Source organism: Rhipicephalus sanguineus, chromosome 10, assembly GCF_013339695.2.
Source record: "Rhipicephalus sanguineus isolate Rsan-2018 chromosome 10, BIME_Rsan_1.4, whole genome shotgun sequence".
NCBI lineage: Eukaryota > Metazoa > Arthropoda > Arachnida > Ixodida > Ixodidae > Rhipicephalus > Rhipicephalus sanguineus.
In genome coordinates, this window is record NC_051185.1 from 140,595,966 (window position 1) to 140,620,191 (window position 24,226).

The following is a 24,226-nucleotide window of genomic DNA, read 5'->3' on the forward strand; positions in this document are numbered from 1 at the left end:
CATAGTAAAGGTTTCTTCAATTCTTCTATCTGCCACGCAAACGAATTAGCAGCAAACCTCTACATTAGAGAACAGACCAAGTCACTTTTTGAAATAGCTTGGAATAGTGTCATGGAGAAACTTAAGTATGCCAACAGAGATTATTACAAGATACCAATGAATCAGGTGGTCTGAAGCGTGCTCGCATAGGGAACTTTCTGCACAATTGCGACGAGGCGCCGCTACGGATGTCTGCATCAAACGCCAGCTGCTACCTTTCAGGTCAAATAATAAATGCGCAGATGATGGATTTCTTAGCACTGCTGATAGTCTTAACAATCTGTATAAATTCAAGCGAACACTCGCGAGGTAACATAAAGCAGGGCATACACAGACATTTTAACGCAAAGCACGCTCTCGAGTGCTTCAAGTTTCACCTCACTTGACGACCGTCGGACACATTGGATTCGAAGGGGATCGCGAAATAATTCGATATATCCATTATTATGAATCGAAAATACGCCAGTTGCTTCGAAGCCGTAAATGTTTTATCAACCACTTTGCGGCAGCGAACCCTTCTCGGCCACGAAGGGCTAGAGCTTCACAGCGTGACGTTTAGTTTTCTTCGCATAACGCCACTGTGCAGCGGTGAAGCTTAACAAGGCAAATCCCTCATTCTGGAGCGCACTGAGTTATACCATGCGCTTACATCGGAACACCACTGATACCTTGAAGAGTGAACTTGTTGGCTAGTTGGTTCAACATAACTTAAGGGAGCAGTGCGAAAGACTGGGACAGAAAAGGCACACATACACCCACACGTAGCGCAGTATGTGTGGTTGTATGTGCGCCTTTTCTGTCCCTGTCTTTCGCGCTTCATCCAAACAGACGTCGTACTTGAGGCTGCTGGTAGTCTTAGCAATCTCAGTCACTTCTAAGCGCATACTTGCGAGGTAACACAGATATACAACATCTTTAAAGAAGACACGCCATCAAGTTTCAAACAAAAAGTTTCAACTCCGCCTCTCTATCTCTGCTCTCGTCAACTTGACTAGGGAATTTCTGGGTACACCACGGCGCTAGTTTTGCTCGGCAGCACAAGGTAGCCAACATGAAACATGCTTACACTGCTAACATTGGGTGATGTTTAGGTGGCTTTTTAGTCTCGTGCCATAACAACGTCTACGTCATACGTAGACAGTACACTCGGTTGGGTTTCGGTTTCGGTGTTGCACCTTTTTGCTTATTTAAAGTTATTCTCTAATTTGCCGAGTATTTCTGCTATCGGGCCCGTAACAGGAGCGTCTCAGGAACATAAAAGGACCATTACTTTGACATGGCCAAAAAATCGCCGGAGTTGGCCTTTAAGGATGGGAAAACCCCGTCTGGCGTTAGCAGAACCCCCCCCCCCCCTTCCCCGAGCCATATCATCTCGCGTCGCCGAGCAACGCTTTCGAGGGGGAATGTAGGAGGAGAGGAGAAGAGAAGGGGAGAGGAGGAGGGGGAAAATAAATCAAACGAACTAATATTTCTTAGCGAGGCGGCATTCGAACCCGCGTACTCGCGGTCCGAAGGCGAGCGTCGTAACCACTCGGCTATCCAAGCACGCTAGCAGAACAAGCATTCTATGCGAACCATGTGATTGCGCCGCTATGGGCGAGAGAACGAGAAACAGAAGGAAAAGAGAAACAGAGAGAGGGAAACAAACATATAGAAAGAGAGAGAACGAAATAAAAAGAATAGAACAAGAGAAAGAAAGCGTAGTATAGCCATGTATAGCATACTACAGCAAGAAGATGGGGAAGCAAAGTGAGGGTGAGGAGCAGGTGAAGGAAGAAGGGAAATGGTAAAGCATAGCATAGCCATGTATACTACAATATAGCAAGGGAGTGAGTGAGGAGAGGGGTATGGAAGAGGGGAAGGCCAGCAGCTCCGCTGTTTCCAGTCTTTGCACCACTAGTGCGTAGCTTCCCCAATTTATTCTAAGTCGTAGGTTTATTTTCCATCATTTCTTTGTTATAATATAACAAATAAATGAAGGAAAATAAAGCTATCACTTAGAAACACAAAATCAATGCAATATATATGGTCATAATATAACCATATATAATATTGATTTTGTGGTTCTTAGGCGTATCACTGTGTAAGTAGTCGCGTATTCTGCCCCTCCGGCTTGAGCCCATATATTTGGGTCTGCAGTATTGCTAATGATTTCTGGGGTTTTAACGTGCCGAAACCACGATATGATTATGAGGCACGCCGTAATGTAACCGCAAATTAGACCATCTGGAGTTCCCTAACGTGCACTGATCACATCACACATTACATGGACTTCGAGCATTTAGCCTCCACCGAAATGCGACCGCCGTGGCCGGGATCGCTCTGTCGTATTCTATAAATAAATATAGATCAAATAATAAATAAGGACGGGAGGCTTGGCCTTCCCGTCCCCACGTGGGACCGGCCCGCGGTCCTCCCTCAATTAAAACGGGATGACTGACTACCTACCTACCTACTTACCTACCTGCCTACTTACGTGCCTACCTACTTCCCTCCCTACCTACCTACCTACCTACCTACCAACCTGCCTGCCTACCTACCTACTTACCTCCTTCCCTACCTACCTCCTTCCCTATCCGCTACTTATGTGCCTACCTACGTACCTGCCTACTTACGTGCCTATCTACTTGCCTACCTCCCTAACAACCTACCTACCTACCTACCTACCTACCTACCTACCTACCTACCTACCTACCTACCTACCTACCTACCTACCTACCTACCTACCCACCTCCCTCCCTCCCTCCCTCCCTGCCTATCTGCTTCCTTACCCACCTGCCTGCCTACCTACCTTCCCTCCCTATCTGCCTACCTACTTGCCTGCCTACCTGCCTCCATACTTACTACCTGCTGTTGGGAACCGTGGTTAGCAGAATCCCACCGCTGCCACCAATTGTTGGGACTCGGGTCTGGCGGGTCTCGGCATTGGTAGCTGGCCCCCGTCGTCGGGCCCATCGTCCAACTCTAACGCCAGACGGGGTTTTCCCATGCTTAAAGGGGTACTGACCCGAAAATCTTCCATTGTTTTTTCTCTTGCGTCAAATGAAAGGCCGGCGTCTCTCATAATCATATAGTGGTTTTGGGACGTTAAACCCCAGATATTATTATTATTAAATGAAAGGCCAAGCGCTCAAGAGCCTGGCCTTTCATTCCATAATTTCTTTGCTGCTTAACCTGAAAAGTAAATCTTCAGCTGGTCCAGATAATATCCCTAACACATTCATGCGTAGGTATGCCGAACCCGTTGCCCACATTCTAACAAACGTTTTCGTCTCTCCTTCGAAAATTCCTTCATCCCTGATGATTGGCGCACGGCACGTGTAGTACCAGTATTTAAGAAAGGGGATCGTCTAAACATTGCGAACTGCAGGCCTATTTCCTTAACGTGTACGTCACGTGAGCTATTAGAACACATAGTCACACATTACATCACATTTTTTGAAGAAAACAGCCTGCTGTCGCCGTTACAGTACGGATTTAGAAAAATATTATTGACCACAACGCAAGTAGTCACAACATTTCATGAGTTCACGTCGTCGCTTGATACGGAGAATCAAATTGATGCTTTTTTTTTTAGATTTCAGTAATGCCTTCGATCTTGTCACTCACAGCAACCTCATTTCGAAAATACATATGCTAGGCCTACCTGTTAACCTCATTGACTGGATCCGTTCTTACCTTCACAATCGCAAGCAGTATGTTAAAGTAAATGGCTGCATGTCTGGTATTCTACCAGTATCATCCGCAGTTCCTCAAGGCAGTATTTTGGGACCTATTCTCTTTTTAGTGAATATAAATGACATTGTTAAATCAATAGACACATCACAAGTATATATAAAGCTTTTTGCAGATGACTGCATACTTTTTAAAACAATTACTGCTTCGAATGACCAGAAATGCCTGCAATCCAACCTGTGTGCCATTTTTAAGTGGTGTGAAGACTGGTCAATGAAATTAAAGTGATAAATCAGTTGTCATGCATATAGCAAATAAGAACCACCGTCTTAATATATGTATTCTCTTAACAACTGTCCTTCGACTGAGGTCGACGAATATAAATATTAAGGTGTCACAATTACAAGCCGCCTAACATGGTCGTCACATTAATAAAACATGCTCATCTGCTTTTAGAAAGCTCGTTTTTTTAGACATAAATTAAAAACAGCGCCCTCAGAAATCAAACTGCTGGCCTACAATGCTTTTATAAGACCAAGGTTAGATTACGCTAGCGTCGTTTGGGACCCACATCTAAAGAAAGATATTAAGAAGCTTGAGATGGTGCAGAGAAAGGCGGTTCGCTTTATCTTTAATGCTTACCACAGAAATGACTCACCAACAACGATCATGGCCATAACCATAAATAACATCCCTACTTTACAATACCGAAGAGCAGTTGCCCGGCTGAAATTTCTACACTCACTTTATTTTCGTAAATTTAACATTAGTCCAGAAACCTATATAAGAAGTTGAATTTCAAGACAAACTCGCCATACACATACTTACAATCTCGAACCTTACTTCGCACGTACTAATCTTTTCATGAACTCGTTCTTTCCTCGGACCATCAATGATTGGAACGCATTACCTTTTGAGGCATTCTGTGATAATGAAAATCCTGACTTTGAAAACTATGTATCTTTCTGTTTTTAACCGTACAACTCAAGATCTCAAGAGTGCCTCACGTTGTATTTGATTTGCATTCTCTAGTTGCGATTTGCATTTTCTTGCTGCCATTTTACTTTGTTGAATTGTTATCCTGTGTTCTACTGCCTTAACATGTTTTTATTTCTTGAACTTCCTTTTTATTGAAGTTACATTGTGAATTACTTTTTATGCCCCCCTGCTTGGTCTCTCGACCGCAGTATTCTGTAAATAAATAAAAAATAAATAAATACAATAAAATGTACTGCGAAGCGTGAGTGCACCCTGAAAAAATTCGCCGCGTATCTGCGTGCTTCGCTGCAAATGTCGTCTAAAGACGATAGAAGAGGCGCTGCGTGAGATATGGACGCCATCTGGCAATACGTCGGGAAACACGAGTGCTGTGTTGCGGGCTGGTAGTCCAGGCGCAGCGGCAGGCGAAGACCGGCGGTGACCAACGCGACCGGTGGGGACGCCGGCCAGGCCGAACACGCTGTTTGGCGCGATGCGCCGAAGGAGAAGAAACGTCCGCACTCAATGAGTACTCTCCACAAACTCTCTTACATACACGTCGCCTGGGTAAAACAGGAATGCCAGAGCGGCGCCCCCTGTCATTCGTACAATGCAATGCTGAACCGAAACCGAAACACAACATGAGCTTGTGCAGAGGGCACGGAGGAAGACAAGTTTCAGCGCAGTCGCATTTTCAGCGCACCTTAAGAAACTAGGGTTGTAACATTGTAGGGCGAGTAGGGCCAGAAGGACCGTCACGACGAAAACCTGCCTCCTCAGTCGTATTCGCCTGGAACGTTGGTGTGGCCAACGTTTATAGATGTGTGTGGCTTCGTGTTCCCTTCTCCGCTCCTGGCCTTTCCACAAAGCTACTGCCTAAGTACGAAGGCCCCTACCGCGTCCCTACCGCGTCCCTAAGGCCCCTACCGCGTCCTACGTCAAGCATCCCCAGTTAACTATATGATTGAGCCTGTTCAATCATCTACGGACCGCCGTCGTCGCGGCCGCGAGACTTCACGTCGATCGACTGAAGCCGCATTATGACCCACCAGTTGTACCTGTTCCTTAGGTCGCCAGCTCCTTTTCCGCGGGGGAGTGATTCGTAACATGGTAGGGCGCAGACAAGAACGCCTGCGAAAGAAGAAGACGAAGACGGTTGTTGTTGGCGCTCGCGCTTGCTCGGCTTGGACCGCTGATCGCTTCAGCTGTGGCAATCTTTTAATAAACGCGTTACTGTCTCAACGTTAAACGCATACCATCAAGGTCTTTAAAATTGCGTATCTATGTATTTTCTGTTAAAGGAACACACCGCCTAATACTTACCTAGTGATGTTGCGCCTCAGATATGCGTAATGTTTGCTTTTTGATCAACAATGTACACAAGTATGAACCTAGTCAGCCGTTCACGATGGCTGGCCCTTGGGCAAGTGGTTCAACTTTGGCCGAGTGGCTGAATCGAGGGACGTGCCGACAAACAGAAAGACAGACAGAAGGACAGACAGAAAGACAGACCAAAATTTCTGCGTTTAAGTTCCCCAAGAAAGACTATCGTCTTTAAAAGTAATTACAGTACGTATTTGAAAGCTACTTTCGGTTCGTATTGTACGTCGCGTGCTCGCGCAAGATACTGGGACGTTTCCACGGCCTCTCCGCACCGTTAGAGTGTACTAGAACAGGGGGGTGCTCGGAACGAGCTTCGAAAGTGAAGCCCAAACAGGGTCAACCCGCTTGTGGCGCTGCGATAGGCAGTCTGCAATGTGTCGTCGTTTAAGAGTGGCGCGCGGCTCCACCGAAGTGGTGCAGGGGTGGAATGCCCGCTTGCCACTCAAATGGCCCGGGTTCGAATCGCAGCTATGGATGATGGGTTTTTATTCTGAGTGTCACCTTTTATAGCTGTATTGCTTTTCCTTTGTTCCTTAAAACTAGCTTCAGTTGCTACGTGTTGCTTCACAAAGTAACGCAGAATGTGAAGTAAAATAGAAGAAATTTGACAGTGAGGATGGATGGATGGATGCTATGAGCGTTCCCTTTATAACGGGGCGGTAACGAGTGTGCCACCAGGCTGGATTAAAAAAAAAAATGTTTCGCTTTTTTATTTTCCTTAATGTTCGCCTAATGACTCTACTTCAATTAAATCTGTCTTACTACAGGAAAAAAAAAGTTAATTCTCAGCCGAGTTCTCTGCCCTTTACGGCAGAATGTCCTCATTTTTTTTCATATTTATCTTTGTCCTTTCTCTCTAATTTTCTGCCACCAGTACTCTAACCGTCTCTTATTTCAATCGCGGGTGTGTTCAGCTTTTCATTGTTGTCCCTAAAACCCGAGGCTTCATGTAGGTTCGTGCCCAAACGTACACCTGGGTGGATATCTCTGCATTCAATCAGAACATTCCCCGCCGTTTCCTTATCTTCCCCGCAGCACGTGCATTGTTCTTCTTCTTTACTGAATCTCGCTTTATAACTACGTGTTCTAAGGCAACCCGATCTCGCTTCAAACAGTAAAGCGCTTCCCGTTGAATTATCGTAAAATGCCTCCCTCCTTATTTCATTTTTGCCCTTTCGGTATAGTTACTCAAATTCGGTTTTTTCTCCATAGCTGCCGTCCAGTAAATCCTCTCCGCCTCTCTTGACTAGCTGTATATTTACTAGTGGGCCTCCTAGTTCTTTTTCTCCACTGTGTGTCCACACTCTTCCTATACAAATAACGGAACACCTTCTCTGCCCATCTACTCTCTTTCCTATTCCTTAGCCTTTCTTCGAACCTTATTTTGCTCTGAGCTTCCCTCGCCTCAAAACCTGTCCATCCCATATCGCCCTTTACAGCCTCATTTGTCGTCTTCCCGTGAGCACCCAACGCGAGGCGTCCCACAGTCCTTTCATTTACATCCACTCCCGATTGCACCTCTGCCCTCATGCACAGCACTGACTTCCCAAAAGTAAGCCCCGGAACCATTACACCTTTCCACAGACCTCGAAGCACCTCGTACATATTGTATCTCCACAACGCTCTGTGCTTCATTATTGCAGCATTCCTCTTTCCTTTTGCTGCCGAGGCTTTTTGCTGTACCTCCATGTATTTGTCACTCTCATTTACCGATACTCCGAGGTACTTGTATTCGCTTACCCTCGGTAAGAATGGGGAATGGGTCCCCATTCTAGCCACCCTACCCTCGGTATTTCTTGGTCTTGTATTGACACCGTCTGATCATAGGGATCATTGAATACCATCAATCGAGACTTCGTTACATTAAATTCTTTCATTACACTAAATCATTTCATGAGCGTAGTTACGTGCAGCGCCACCGCACGGGGTTCAACAAAAACGTATAGTATGGCCTCCGCGATTTTCGTGAATATGAGACTCGAAACGAAATTTAACATTTTACGTTGCTTTTTGTAGCAATACGTAGAAACAGAAGCTAGTATTAAGAAACAAAGGAAAACCAATACAGCTAAATAAGGTGACACTAAGAATGAAAACCCACCATCTACAGCTGCGATTCGAACCCGGATGAAGAGATCGCGTGCCGGTTCATGATGATAGTTTTCAGGTCACGCCACGCGGCATAACGAATAACAGCTCTGCCGTAAGAAATTTTCGAACTGAACAATCGCAAGGTAGTTCAGTTTGAAACACACAAGGCGATCGCGTGCAAGGCGATCAGTTGGTGCCGATCGGGACGCCCCGCCGCCGCCGATGTGTTCTGTCGGCGCGATTAAAGTCCCGAGACTTTTCACTCACTCAGAAAAAAATCTAGGGACCTTAGCCAAGGCCATAAAACGGCTTACGTAGGTAAGCCCTTGCGTTCCCTTGTATTCTCAATTTTTCAGTGCGGCTGGAAGTGCAAACGGTACAAAGGAGCGCGAGTGTGTGCGTACGCAAGCGGCTTGGGGTCCCCTGCCCCAGAGGGGATAATGGCGGCCCCCAGGGAGCCTTCCTTGAAATCTTTCGTTAATCTCCTTTTCCCGCAATGGAACTTTCAGGCAGGGCTTAGAGGTCTCCCTTCAAGGGAGCGGGGAGGAGGGGGGGCTCATAGGGAAAGACGTATGTACCTTATGTATGTATGTATGTATGTATGTATGTATGAATGTATGTATGTATGTATGTATGTATGTATGTATGTATGTATGTATGTATGTATGTATGTATGTATGTATGTATGTATGTATGTATGTATGTATGTATCAGTGATGCTACCGAGGACTTCTGATTTGGAGCAATTTTTGGAGCAGCAAAATTTCCATTTTGGAGCACTATGGAGCAGCAAAAATTTTCATCTTGGAGCACTTTGGAGCAGATAATTTTGCATCTGGGAGAACTCTGGAGCAGCAAATTTTACATCCTGGAGTGCATTACAGAAGCATATTGCATTAACATTCAAGCCCCTGAATATTATTATGGGGCTCTTATGAAGGCTAGAAATATTTCGATTCATTGAAAATCTCATGGAAAAAATCATCTCAGGGGAACTCCATACTTCACTCGCTAATGAAAAAATAAGGGCTCATGCAGTTGAGTGTTCTGGATTGACCTCTTCGGCAATTATTTTCGACACTAACAAACAAATAGAATACGGGATCAATAAAATTGTACTTTATGATATAACACTCTAAATACACCTATGTGGTTATCAGCAGATGTGGTAGACAAACGCCGTGATGTACATACAGCAGTGCCTCAATGGCAAAGATCCTCACTGTCCCTAATGCATTCCCCTAAGAAAACGCCAAGGCGAAAGTTAGGATCTTTTTCTTCTCGATCGACGGGTAGATCCTCCCCCTTCCTCTCTGCAAGCTTTGTGCACCTCACCTGGTTTTGCGCTAGCTCCATGATCGGTGCACCGATCACAGAAGCAGTGTAAAGTGACGATGTCATGTGACGACGTCATCACGTGACGTCACGATATATGACGCCATGATGACGTCACAAGTTTTGACGATCTATGACGTGTTGATGACGTCATCACATGATTATTTTTTGCATCAATCGATTGACGCCGCCAACGGTCAATTTTCGTGTTTGGTAAAGCATCTAAGGCTTTCGCATTAATATTGCAAATTCAACGTTAACAGCCTGGCCGTTAACAACCTGGCCTTACATACCAAACTGTCCTCCACCATGTCACCTCTGTGCCATGCGCGAAACAGTTTCGCTTATCATCCACTTCACAGAGTGAAATGGCTCCTCATTTTTTTTTAAATTTTTATTGTGATAGCAATGATGTGGACACTCTCGGCGGATTTTTGCCGCCGCCGTAATTTTCCGTATAAAGTCCAAATGAATAACATCACCACGCGCATTCTAGCCGCGGATAAAAGCTCGCGAGCGCTGGCGACGAACGCGGCTGAAGCGGAGATTACACTAGCCGGCCGTCTGTCTCCGTCGCACGGAGAGCGCATGAGATAACATCTTCCCGCGTGCGGGCCTGCCGTCGATTGCTCATCAGAGAGGAAACGCCCCGCCCGTCTTTCGTAAGGAGCACGAAGGGACGCCAGGGGAGCGAGGGGGGGGGACCGCATCGTTCGAAGGGCGCAGTCGCTTGCGTGAGGCATCAGGAGACGGTTCGTAAACTTGCTGTGCTCTCAACGCTTACTTCGCGTTTAGAGAACTCAGAACACGAAAACGCTTCGGTTCCTGGAGCGGCCATATTCCCTTAAACCAGCGTTTTGTTGAGTTACGCGAGATCGGATCCAAAAGAGTTAGCTAGCCTTACTTCGTATAACAATACAATTTGTTGGTATCACATTCATAACTGAGTTCTTTTAACCGTGAGCTAATGACCCTCGAAAGTGAGGGGCGGACGTGTAACATGGCGTAGCCGCTTCACTGTGGGCCGTGAGCGACGGGCCCGCTACTGACAGCTGCGCATTTGCAGTGATGCTATCGAGGACTTCTGATTTGGAGCAATTTTTGGAGCAGCAAAATTTCCGTTTTGGAGCACTTTGGAGCAGCAAAATTTTCATCTTGGAGCACTTTGGAGCAGATAATTTTGCATCTGGGAGCACTTTGGAGCTGCGAATTTTATATTCTGGAGTGCAATACAGAAGCATATTGCATTAACATTCAAGCACCTGAGTATTATTATGGGGCTCTTATGAAGGCTAGAAATATTTCGATTCATTGCAAATCTCATGGAAAAAATCATCTCAGGAGCATAGGCGTGCGCACAGGGGGGGCGCCCACCCTAATCACCTAAGGGGGGGGGGGGAATCTGCCCCGTACATTGACCCTTGCGATAGCAATTATATGGACACTCTCGGCGGATTTTTGCCGTCGCCGTTGCCGTAATTTTCCGTATAAAGTCCAAATTAATAACATCACCACGCGCATTCTAGTCGCGGGTAAAAGCTCGCGAGCGCTGACAACGAACGCGGCTGAAGCGGAGATTAAACTAGCCGGCCGTCTGTCTCCGCCGCACGAACAGCGCATGAGATAACATCTTCCCGCGTGCGGGCCTGCCGTCGATTGCTCATCAAACAGAGAGGAAACGCCCCGCCCGTCTTTCGTAAGGAGCATGACGGGACGCCAGCGGAGCGGCAGGGGGGGTGGACCGCATCGTTCGAAGGGCGCAGTCGCTTGCGCGCGCGCTATCTCGAGGCATCAGGAGACGGCTCGTAAACTTGCTGTGCTCTCAACGCTTCGCGTTTAGAAAACTCGGAGCAAGAAAACGCTTCGGTTCCTGGAGGGGCCATATTCCCTTAAACCAGCGCTTTGTTGAGTTACGCGAGATCGGATCCAAAAGAGTTAGCTGCTAGTCTTACTTCGTTTCACAATACAATTTTTTGGTATCGCATTCATTTCTTCGCTCTTAGCGAAACTTCGTTTTTTTAACCGTTAGCTATTGACCCCCGAAAGCAAGGGGCGGACGTGTAACATGGCGTAGCCGCTTCACTGTGGGCCGTCAGCGACGGGCCCGCTAATGACAGCTGCGCATTTGCGGCTGCTCCGACCAGGAGATATGATTTTACTAATGAGATGACATTTTTAAAAAAGCAAGCAAAAAATTCGAATTGGAACCCTAGCACGTGAGCTCGAAAGGGCAGGACCTTTTAGGGGGTATTTACCGCAGAGTGATTACAAACTCAGACGTGCTGGCGGAAGGAATTACGAAAAAGCTGTTCTGGATAAAGATCCATGGATAAAGTATATCTGAGGAAAAGTGTCAACGCGTTTCCACCGTTCGCGTGCTCTTCCATAAACGCGAAGCAAGGAAAATTCGATATTGTCCCATATATCTACTGCGAGCGATCCCAGATTTCATTCCGCGATGTCCGGAAACAGAAGTGACAGACATTTTAGCGGCACTCATGTAGTTATTACTGAACATTGCTTTCCTTGCGTGCCGTGCGACGCTTGAGACGAGCTATCAGCAGCGTTTCTGGAACAGACGACGTCCGCCGATGAATCGCCGTCGCACTTTCTCGCTACCGATAGGCCTAGACGTCAAGAGCCTCTGCGGAGAGTGCGTTTTGCTGTCGAGCCGACTTGCAGAACAGAAGCTACGTCGGCACCGTGCATGGCATCGTGGCTTATTCGGGACGGACGCGCGAGCGCTCTTTTTTATTCAGCGGAATAATTCTTGGTCCATGAATGCGACTTTGGCAACCCCATGATCAAGCTGCACATGTTCTGACGCGCCGGCGGTGCGATTGCCGGTGATAGACGCCCTCAAACGCGAGACTTTGGCGCAGTTGGCGCAGGAGTGGAATCACTGATGTATGTATGTATGTATGTATGTATGTATGTATGTATGTATGTATGTATGTATGTATGTATGTATGTATGTATGTATGTATGTATGTATGTATGTATGTATGTATGTATACCGAGTGAATATCGGACATTTATTGTGCCGATACAATCATGAAGCACTAAACAAATTTGAAATTTTGGAAAGAACTTTTCAAAGATAGCATGGATTAGTTGACTCACTGAATTGAGAACCTCAGGCACGACACTGCTATATTTTCACACCCACTAGCCCAAAACGGTAGGCAGAATACATGCGTCTTTGGCATTACACCAGACTTTTAATGTACAACTGAACGATTGAAAACTGACAGGTAACCTAAAGAGAGCAAGGCGAGCCTTCACTGATTGACGAGCAGGTAACTTCACACTCGGATGTCTCGAGAAAAACAGTGCGGTATCTGTGCCAAGATGCTTAATCGAATACGGTGGTGACTCGTGATGTACAGTGTCTCGGGGAATTGCATTCATCGATACGACGATACCATTTTCTTTTGCTGATGCCCCATCAACCGTATAATGGCAATTACATCATTATTCGGAAAATTGTACAGTTAGAGTTTCCCAGCACAAAGCACTACTGCCGAAAAAAACAACTCCAGCGCTTGTCAAATTGGTGCCGCAGTGCTACAGTTGACCTGCCGAGGAGGCGGCGGGGGAAGGAGCCCCTCCTTCAAGAACAGAAGAGGGGTCCAGGCCCCCCTGACATTAAGGCCTGCTTTCAGGGGAGGAACAAGCTCCTTTGTTGTGTGTCACTGCGCATGAACACCTTTCCGGAGGATGTCCCCTTGCCTGGAGGACTTGAGTGCCCGTAGGCTGAAGAATATATGCAGACGACAGTTCGAAACCATACCGTTTTCGTTTATATCAAACAGCCTACTCGTCGCACATTTGTGCATGTGCGCTGGATCATTGCGAAAAGTCGTACAGAGCAAGACGCCTAAAGAGGTGACGTTGGTGCGCGATGCTCGTAGGCTCCTGTACTACTTCTGTTTCCTCACGGCATGGGTACAGAGCAAGACATATAAAGAGGTGACGTTGGTGCGCGATGCTCGTAGGCTCCTGTGCTACTTCTGTTTCCTCACGGCATTGGTACAGAGCAAGACACATAAAGAGGTGGCGTTGGTGCAGCGATGTACGTAGGCTCTTGTGCTACTTCTGTTTCCTGACGTCATTGGTACAGATCAAGACACCTAAAGAGGCGACGTTGGTGCGGCGATGTTCGTAGGCTCTTGTGCTACTTCTGTTTCCTGACGTCATTGGTACAGATCAAGACACCTAAAGAGGCGACGTTGGTGCGGCGATGTTCGTAGGCTCCTGTACTACTTCTGTTTCCTCACGGCATGGGTACAGAGCAAGACACATAAAGAGGTGACGTTGGTGCGCGATGCTCGTAGGCTCCTGTGCTACTTCTGTTTCCTCACGGCATGGGTACAGAGCAAGGCACATAAAGAGGTGACGTTGGTGCGCGATGCTCGTAGGCTCCTGTGCTACTTCTGTTTCCTCACGGCATGGGTACAGAGCAAGACACATAAAGAGGTGACGTTGGTGCGCGATGCTCGTAGGCTCCTGTGCTACTTCTGTTTCCTCACGGCATTGGTACAGAGCAAGACACATAAAGAGGTGGCGTTGGTGCTGCGATGTACGTAGGCTCTTGTGCTACTTCTGTTTCCTGACGTCATTGGTACAGATCAAGACACCTAAAGAGGCGACGTTAGTGCGGCGATGTTCGTAGGCTCTTGTGCTACTTCTGTTTCCTGACGTCATTGGTACAGATCAAGACACCTAAAGAGGTGACGTTGGTGCGCGATGCTCGTAGGCTCCTGTACTACTTCTGTTTCCTCACGGCATGGGTACAGAGCAAGACACATAAAGAGATGACGTTGGTGCGCGATGCTCGTAGGCTCCTGTGCTACTTCTGTTTCCTCACGGCATTGGTACAGAGCAAGACACATAAAGAGGTGGCGTTGGTGCAGCGATGTACGTAGGCTCTTGTGCTACTTCTGTTTCCTGACGTCATTGGTACAGATCAAGACACCTAAAGAGGCGACGTTGGTGCGGCGATGTTCGTAGGCTCTTGTGCTACTTCTGTTTCCTGACGTCATTGGTACAGATCAAGACACCTAAAGAGGCGACGTTGGTGCGCGATGCTCGTAGGCTCCTGTGCTACTTCTGTTTCCTCACGGCATTGGTACAGAGCAAGACACATGAACAGGTGACGTTGATGCGGCGATGTTCGTTGGTGCGGCGATCAGTTGGCGCCGATCGGGACGCCCCGCCACCGCCGATGTGTTCTGTCGGCGCGATTAAAATCGCGATACTTTTCACTCACTCAGAATAAAATCTAGGGACTTTAGCCAAGGCCATAAAACGGCTTACGCAGGTAAGCCCTTGCGTTCCCTTGTATTCTCAATTTTTTGGTGCGGCTGGAAGTGCAAACGGTACAAAGGAGCGCCAGTGTGTGCGTACGCAAGCGGCTTGGGTTCCCCTGCCCCAGAGGGGATAATGGCGGCCCCCAGGGAGCCTTCCTTGAAATCTTTCGTTAATCTGCTTTTCCCGCAATGGAACTTACAGGCAGGGCTTAAAGGTCTCCCTTCATGGGAGCAGGGGGGGGGCTCATAGGGCAAAGACATGTATGTATGTATGTATGTATGTATGTATGTATGTATGTATGTATGTATGTATGTATGTATGTATGTATGTATGTATGTATACCGAGTGAATATCGGACATTTATTTATTGTGCCAATACAATCATGAAGCACTAAACAAATTTGGAATTTTGGAAACAACTTTTCAAAAATAGCACGGATTAGTTGACTCACTGAATTGAGAACCTCCAAAAAGGTAGGCAGAATGCATGCGTCTTTGACATTACACCAGACTTTTAATGTACAACTGAACGATTGAAAACTGACTGGTAACCTAAAGAGAGCAAGGCGAGCCTTCACTGATTGACGAGCAGGTAACTTCACACTCGGATGTCTCGAGAAAACAGTGCGGTATCTGTGCCAAGAAGCTGAGTCGAATACGGTGGTGACCCGTGATGTACAGTGTCTCGGGGAATTGCATTCATCGATACGATGATACCATTTTTTTTTTGCTGATGCCCCATCAACCGTATAATGGCGATTACATCATTATTCGGAAAATTGTAGTTAGTTTCCCCGCAGAAAGCACTATACTGCCGAAAAAATCAACTCCAGCGCTTGTCAAATTGGTGCCGCAGTGCTACAGTTGACCTGCCGAGGAGGGGGCGGGGGAAGGAGCCCCTCCTTAAGGGGTATTCAGACGGGGGAGAAATGCTCGGGGGAGACGGAGATTGCGGATCACGTGACCACGACATCACAGATTAGCGAGTGGGCGTGACCCCCCCCCCCCCCCGCGCCTCCTCGGGGGAGACGGGGGCCTTTTCCCCGAACGGAAAAACAATCCCCCGGCGGTGGGGGATATAGCGAAATTTCGAGCTCTTGTTTGGCCGCATTGTTGCACTTGCTCCTGCAAAGAGCCGCAGCGGGTGTACAGTCCGCAGCTCAGCTCGTCGTCAGCAGCTCGTCAAACGGATGGTGCAAGCCACCAGAGTAGTCTAGTAAAACTGGTCTCCCCCTCCGTTCGCCTCGTCCGTGTGAGTGGGGGGGCATTTGTGGAGACTTCTCCTCGCGAGCTGACGTCACTAGGCTCCGCCTTTATCCCCCGAGCATTTCTCCCCCGTCTGAATACCCCTTTAAAGAACAAAAGGGGGGGCCAGGCCCCCCTGAATTTAAGCCCTGCTATCAGGGGAGGGACATACTCCTTTGTTGTGTGTAACTGCGCATGAACACCTTTCCGCAGGATGCCCTCTTGCCTGGAGGACTTGAGTGCCCGTAGGTTGAAGAATATATGCAGACGACAGTTCGAAAACCATACCGTTTTCGCTTACATACCTGCCAAGTTTGGAGAAACAGAATCCGGGAGATTTACTTAACGGGGGGGGGGGGGTATAAAATATTTCGACCGCGGGAGGAGGGGGTATAAAGTATGGCGACCGCGGGGTGGGGGGGGGGTGTACTGCGATAGCAATTAACTGTCAGCGGGATTTTGCGGTCGCCGCTGATCTGTACAGAGTCCAAACCGATAACATCGCTTACGCATCGTGTTTCACGTGCGAGTAAATGAGCGCTAGCGCTAGGGACCAACGCGGTTGAAGCAGAGATGAAACGACCCGGCCGTCACCGTCGCGCGAAGGGCACATGCGATAACATCGCTCCGCGTGCGAGGCCTGTCGTCGCTTGCTTACCAGTTATTTCGCCGGGCAAGGGACCATAAGGGGCGCCGTTGAGACGGGGACGGTCGCGAGCGCTGGCGAACGCGCTATCTCGGCAGACATCGGCTACCCTTTTAAGGGCTGGACTGCGGCGCAAAGTGCACAGCTACTTCATGCGCAATGAAACTGAGTTTAACCTTTACCATCGTTAAAAAGAAGAAGAATCCTTTTTACTACGTGGCCAGACAACTTTGCTCATGTGGCCAGACAAAGCACTGGACGCGCGGGGCAAAACTGGATTTCCGGAAGATTTCTCTATGACCCGTACAACCGGGAGAAACGTTCAAAATCCGGGAGTCTCCCGGGTAATCCGGGAGACTTGGCAGGTATGCGCTTATATCAAACAGCCTACTCGTCGCACATTTGTGCATGTGCGCTGGTCATCGCGAAAACTTACGCGAATTCATAACTCGCACGCTTTCTGATGCCTGCGTGAAAAGTCAGGTTTAGCAATTCAGGTTGTGCAAGGACTGCACATGGCAAGTAGGCTTGAGTACAGGTACTAGTAATATTCACAGGCGTTTCAGTTTTTCCCTAGGTTGCTAAAATGTGAAGAACTGGTCGAATTCACAATGCTTCTCGTTTGTAGTGCGCATGCACTTTGCCATTGGCTGGCCGGCTTCGCTAATGAAATATGTCGAGTATCTTAATATTGGCTGAAATATTTCACGAAAAGCTTTTTCAGCGTAAGGCGTTTTTGTGAATACGGACGTCAGAGAATGCGATAAGGTTTTTAGATTTTAAACTAATATGTTCTATCACCGGCCACTTTTGCAAGATGTACGCGCCGCACTCAAAAGAAAAAAAAAGAAGAAAAAGCTTCTGATGTTCGAGTCGTCACACTCGAAGTTAGTGAAGCGTGTCCAGCGTGGCGCAGTGATATTGTGTTTTCACAACGCCCTCAAGAATAGCTGCCACCATTCAATGGAACAAAGCTTTAATGAGCAGGAAGCGTCTAAAAGCGGCTGGCTTCTCCGACACTGTCCTAAACGCGTTAAAAAAAAAATTAAGGCAGCTGAGCACTAGTGCTGCCAAGCCTGAAGGAAGTGCGGAGCTAGGCGGCCTTCTTTGTTTCTCTTTTATTTTCTTTCTTTTTTTCTATCTTTCTTTGTCTCACTCTCTCTGTTTCTCGCTTGCTTCCTCTTTCTTTCTCTATTTTTTCTCTATTTCTCTTTTCATGATTCTCTTTGTCATTCTTTATGTGCTCTGCTTTACTCTGTCCCCTCCTCCTTTCCCTCCTTACCTTATCACCCTTACTTCCCTTTTTTTACCCCCTTGCTATACGATACTATACAATGACATTCTATGTTCTGTCACGGTGCCTGGATAGTCGAGTGGTTATGACGCTGGCCTTCAGATCATAGGTACGCGGGTTCGAATCCCGCCGCCTCATGAGGATTTTTTTTCAAGATCTTCTCTTTCCTTATATCTTTCCCTCCCTGTACTCGTTCTCTCCTCACCATCAGGGTTATTACAGGCCATGCCGGAGAAATCGGCGTACGTGTTTTGGGAGCGAAGCAGAAGAGGAAGCAGGGGACGAAGAGAGCGCGTGCCGATTCACAATGATCATCATTTCTGTTCGCACTACCCAGCGCAACGTAAAGCTTTAAGTGCTCCGCTCTAAAAAACAATACATTTCATCATGTCTTATTCCTCACTTCATCTTTTGGCTTGAAAGAAGAGTGCTAGGGAGTGTTAAAAACAGAATATTTATTAAAACTTGCTGAAACCTCTTATTCGTTTTGTCGTTCTTTGCTTGCTTGCGATGGTGTAGAAAATAAATAATGTCAAAAGCAGTGGGGCACTGGATTCCTGCTATGACTCCATCACTGATTCCTCTTGAGCTAAAACATGGAAAGAAGACAATTCCTGGAATCACTCATATGCAAGAGACACAACACTGCAGACTTACTGACAGTAGTGTTGATTAGAAGCATTTCCTAAAGGCATGGATGTTCATGCTAATAAACCTGTACGAAAACCTATCAGTAACAGGCTTAACTTGGTTATAAGGATACATTTGACATATACCAAAACCGGCATGGCATGGCATGAGCGCATTAGAAACATAAATGAGAGGCCGTAACATAAATATCATGACTAGAGGCCGGATTTTTAGGCACTTAAAAAGCTCGTTTTAGGCGCCAAAAATAGGCAGGCAAAACAATGTTTTAGGCTTCCAAAATCGTAAACATAGGCGCAATAAATTTTCACAAATGCAAATAATTTCAAACGAAGACGCGCGCGACCTCTATCTACGACAGGAACACAAAAATGTCATTGCTTAAGATGGAACAAAGGCGCCAACATTTGAACATAGCGTGCGTCGTCCCACACGGTTCGCACTCCCGTGTTCTGCAGTGAGTAAAGTGTTCACTGTCGAATCAACACATTCCTGAGTGTCTTTCCGGCATGACTGAGAAGTGCAGAGCAGGAGCAGACAGCCAGATTGCTAAAAGACCAGAAGGGATGGATTCCTCCCATTGGCCAGGTCGAATTGCGTAGAGCCAATTTCTCCCCTGGCAGTGAACCGCTGCCGTAGGATGACCGCCGCCGTAGCTCAGTGGTAGAGCATCGGACGCGTTATTCGAAGGTCGCAGGTTCGGTCCCTGCCGGCGGCAAGTCATCTTTTCGTCCACTTTACTTTCTTCACATTTATGTTCTAAGTACTACAGATAACACCCCCTATACTTTCCTTGGCGTTATTGTCTGTTAGTTCTCATTAATTTTGAAAATAGGCATTTATAGGCATTTGTAAGCATTTAGGCACGAACGCCAAAAATAGGCATTTATAGGCACTATAAAAACACTACAAAAGCCCTTCTTAACCTCTAATTCATGCTCATGTGTCAAAATGGCGCGATAGGAGCGCAAGGAACAAAATAGGCATTTGCCTAAAATCCGGTCTCTAATCATGACATGCATGTTGTGTAAGCCATGATTCAAATGAAACTATCTTGGTGCTCTCGCGGCCGTTTTAACTTAATATGTACCTAAATTTGTAAGCATGACAAAGCACATGAACATAAATGCCGGGTCGTAACATGAAAATGATGTGCATGTACGTCATGATTTACACGAAATGGTCTTCGTGCTCTTGCGCGTTTCATTAATTTGATGTACACCAAAATTAGCAAGCCATGACATGTTTGTGTAAGGAATACTAATGACAGGTCATAACATCAGAATAATGTAATGAATGCATATGCCATGTTTGTCATGATTGACATGGCACAATCTTAGTGCTATTGCGGCCATTTCATTAACATAGTATACAGGGTGTTTCAAGAAATGAGTCCGAAAATCATCAAAAATAAGGGAAATAGAATATTTGCTCTCTGCCTTCATAGTTACTTTTCCTGTGGTGGGAGACATCTCAAGATGACTAGACACCGCAATTACGACAGCAATAAAGTGAAATTAACTTTTAATTAGCAGAAACAGGCAGTCAGGTCAAATGAGAAAATGGTTGTCCTTCCTGCGAAGAGGCCATTGCTGCTTTGAGATTTTGAGAAATCGGCCTCTGGTATTATTGTGGAACAACGAAATTCAACCAAGTTCACTGGCGAAACCGAAGCTCCGATGAGCGCAACTAGCAGACGACCAAAATGACATCACTGTTCACAACAGCGATTGCAGTGCTGATGAAGGGAACGAAGCACACCAACCAAATAAAAGCTTAAAAGAAAACGATGAGTGGTATTAGCTCTGCATTTGTTAACGTACGTGCTCCATGCGTGTTCTAATCACAAACGAAACCCGAACAATTACGAAGCGAAGTCGGTCGATGGTTGGTGCAACGACGATCGCTCATTCTGGACGTCTCGGAAGAGTATGGCAGTGGCGCTCTTCTGAGTTCCGGTTTCACCGGCGAAATTCGTCAGATTTCATTACTTGCGAAAAATTGCCAGCGATTGCCTTTGTGAAATCTGAAAGCGGCAACAGGCTCTTCGCAGGAAGGGCTGCAATTTTATGATTTGACCCGACCACCTGTCTCCACTAATAAAAATTTATTTAACTTAATTTCTTTAGTCCCTTACGAGATGCCTCTACTCAGCTTACAATGCCTGCCGTCACAGGAAAAGTAATTATGAAGGCAGCGTGAAAATATCTTTTTCCTTATTTCTGGGGATTTTCGGACACATTTCTTTAAACACCCTGTATACCAGAATATACATGCATGACAAATATGCGACAGTGAACGGCATGTGATGGCATGAATGCCTTGATTTGTCTCAAAGCCGGACAATGCAGTGCATGCAGCTCCCCTCCCCGCTGAGTACACTGCATTGCATTGTTTCCACAACATTTTCGTGGTATGTGCACTGTCTACAATCTAACGCCTTTTTCGAATCTTGCCGCTGGTAGGTCCCTGCCGGCAGCAAGTTATCTTTTCGTCCACTTTACTTTCTTCACATTTATATCCCAATTATTACAAATTCATTACTGTCTGTTAGTTCTCATTAATATTGTGTCTAACAAAGAAAAAATGAGCCCTTAAAATCCATCTTCTTTCCTTGAGAACTATACAATTTCGCTTTGTGCTCTGTTAGAGCTCTTGCTCACCTGCACCGCAACACCGGCTGTAGGGAAGTTTCCATTGCGCTAAAAATACGTGGACCACTAAAACATAACTTTCTTTCAAACTAAGCACCTCCTTGGCTGCCAAGGATTCGTGCCAATGGATGATTCGTTCCAATGGCACGAATCAAGCACTACAAGGTTTGTGTAAGGCTATTTAACAATCTACGTTCACCCAGTATTTACCTTTAGTGTCTCTTTAAAGCTACTTGCAGTAAGAAAGCACAGCAAGAACGGACAGTGCAAGAATGATAAGTTTACAATTTTGACATTATCAACAATACTTACTAAATAAAAATAATGAGGTAAATTGACGCAATCGTCCAATCCCACAACAGGCTGATTTTACTGAATCTCAACTGTGTTGCCACTGCTGCAGAAGTTGGACGACTACAGTAGCCCTTAGTATAGGTCCACTGCAGTATATTTCGAGTGTTCCAAAGCTAGGCACATTTTTAAAAAATTTACAATATAGACCACTTAAAGCAGCTGACAACCAGTTTTTAGGCACTCAGTTTTTTTAATAAGGCTACAAAAGGTCCATCTTCTAAAGCATTTGTAGCTGCAGTGGTTAAAGGCATAGAGTTTCCTACAATATTTACTAGAGAGAACTCTGGTGCTGCGAACATTCAGCCGCCATGGTAATGACGGGTAGTACACGGATTTGCCTAACCTTCGTGCTTACGGCTTCGAACGCACTTGTGGCGTTGTTTATTGCTGTGTTTTATTGTTCGTTTCAGATAAAAGAATGGACCGCTGTGAACTAAGTGACCTGATTTGAATTGGTAAGCCTAATAACTGAACGTTTGCTGAACTTCGTCTTGTGACTGAGCAGCTGCAGGCCACACAGAGCCAAACGGAGTCAAAAGAACGAAGCTTAGACAAATCCGTGTACTGCCCATCATTCCCATGCTGGCTGAAGCGCCGTGCGTTGCAGTTCCCATAGACACTAGCGCCAGATTTCCCTCTAATGTATTATTAGGAAACCCTATGGTTAAAGGGACACCAAAAAGAAGTGATTTTTCTCGTATCAGTAAATTACCCTTTCACACAGCCAAAAGCACCACTCTTGCCATGGGAATCGCTTGGTAAGTGAGAAAATGCGCAAAAGGAAAATGCAGGTGGCGATGCCACGTACCTTGTGGTTCCCACACTAACCTGCTGCGACGTCAAAGTTTGTAGCCGTCTGCCGAGGCTTATGTGGTTCTCAGTCAGTAAAAATGAATTACACCGACTCTAATGGGGCCAGAGACTTAACGTGCCAAGTTACAGAAAATTTGTTTGAGCTGATGCGACCAAAATAAGAAAGAAGCACTTTGAAACCTGTCACATCAGGTGACATTCGTGTGCAGAGACTTCAGCGCGATATTCAAAAATGGTATTAGGACCTTAATTTTCTTTCCTATTAATAAACCTAGATAGTGAAATTAATGAAAGCAGAGTTTTCAAAGAATACTTGATCAGTCTAAACTGATTCATTGTTGCTCTTTAATGTCCCTTTAATACCAAAAGCATGTGAATATTTGGTACTAGAAAATTTTAAATTTGAGCAGGTTCTAAAAAAAATGAGGAGCCCCTAATGCGACCCATTTACATGCGAGGCTGATGTCAACAGCTTGCCTCGAGAGTAGGGAAGCAGATTGCTGCGTGGCTTTCACGAGAGCGATTGCTACTTTCGTTTCGAGTACTTAGCTACTTCTGATAATAAAGAGCTTTTGCAGAAACTGTTGCTGTACAGACATCTTTAAGATTTCTACCGCCTTGGTGATGTCTGTAAGTAATTAGCTTCTGGTTCTCAAGTGGTACAAATGGCACCACCACTGCGTATACAATATGTACACTGCACTGCTACTGCAGCACTTGTGCTGTTTCGTTTTGTTTTATACTCTTTGAATGCAGCATAAATTAGGACTTAACGGTATTCTGCAGTAACCACAAAGATCAACATAACCTAACAGGTACGTTTTAGTGATGTTTTACTTTAAAAATATGAATGTGTAGCATTTGTGAATCGTCATTAATTCAAACATTACTGAACGTTGTTTAGTTACCATTTCTAATGGAATTTTTATTGCATGTTCACGTTGTTTTTATTACTATCAATAATTAACGCTTTTTAGTTGCCATTTTGTTGTACTTATGGTGTTTTTTCTGACAGGAGGTCCCCTTTCAGCCTTGTGCTATGGGACCTCCTTCTGTATATTCAAACCACAATGCGTTTATATATTTTGCGACAAATAAAGATTTGATTTGATTCTAATTGGTCCAATATTCGCCTTTTCAACCACATTTTTTCCATGGCCAAACATTTGAGAAAATTAGAATATGCATTTTTTTTAATCGAATACACTTCGAATAAAGAAGATATTCCATTCATATTCGAAATTTTGTATATTCCCACACCCCTAGTAAATACATTTTAAGTTTTCATTGGGAGTGCCATCTGTTGAGAACTTCAACCCACTGCGTCATTCATAAGCAGGATTTTTCAGTCGCATTTGTAACTGTCATTTCATTATGTGCGGCTGTAAGTAGTCTGCATGTACAGCGGGACCTTGATTATATGTCTCCCAATCTTGCAACGACCCACATTTTAAGACGAATCGATTTGGCCCCGGCAAAACCCCCTTAAAAAAAACGCATTAAAAACCTTGGTTATGCGATGCAATTTTACACTGATCCCACATCGTATGACGATTCCCTGGCACCATCTGAGAAAAAAAATTAAAATTTTTTTTGCTTAAATCTAACGCACAAATTTTCTCGGCCTGAAAATAAAGGTATACCCGAGTGTAGCCAAATTTTTCATATGAAAATGGTGTGCCTCTATGCTGACGACTTGGAAAACAAATAAAGATAGAGAGAGTGAGACACGTACAGTTTGCCTTGTAAGAAAATTTA

At 45.8% G+C, this 24,226-nt stretch overlaps 1 protein-coding gene across 2 annotated transcripts in view; it reads right to left on the reverse strand.

The window, feature by feature from the left end:
• Positions 1-24,226, reverse strand: part of LOC119372498 (DNA primase large subunit-like) — a 74,965-nt gene that overhangs the window by 7,456 nt on the left and 43,283 nt on the right. Inside the window, exon 12 of one of the 2 annotated variants that reach the window (XM_037642972.2) lies at positions 18,439-18,588. The exons of the other annotated variant lie outside the window; for it this stretch is intronic. Coding sequence (XP_037498900.1) covers positions 18,560-18,588 — 29 coding nt within the window. The 3' untranslated portion in view covers positions 18,439-18,559. Of the gene's footprint in view, positions 1-18,438; positions 18,589-24,226 lie in introns of those variants that run through there. 2 annotated transcript variants of the gene reach the window in all.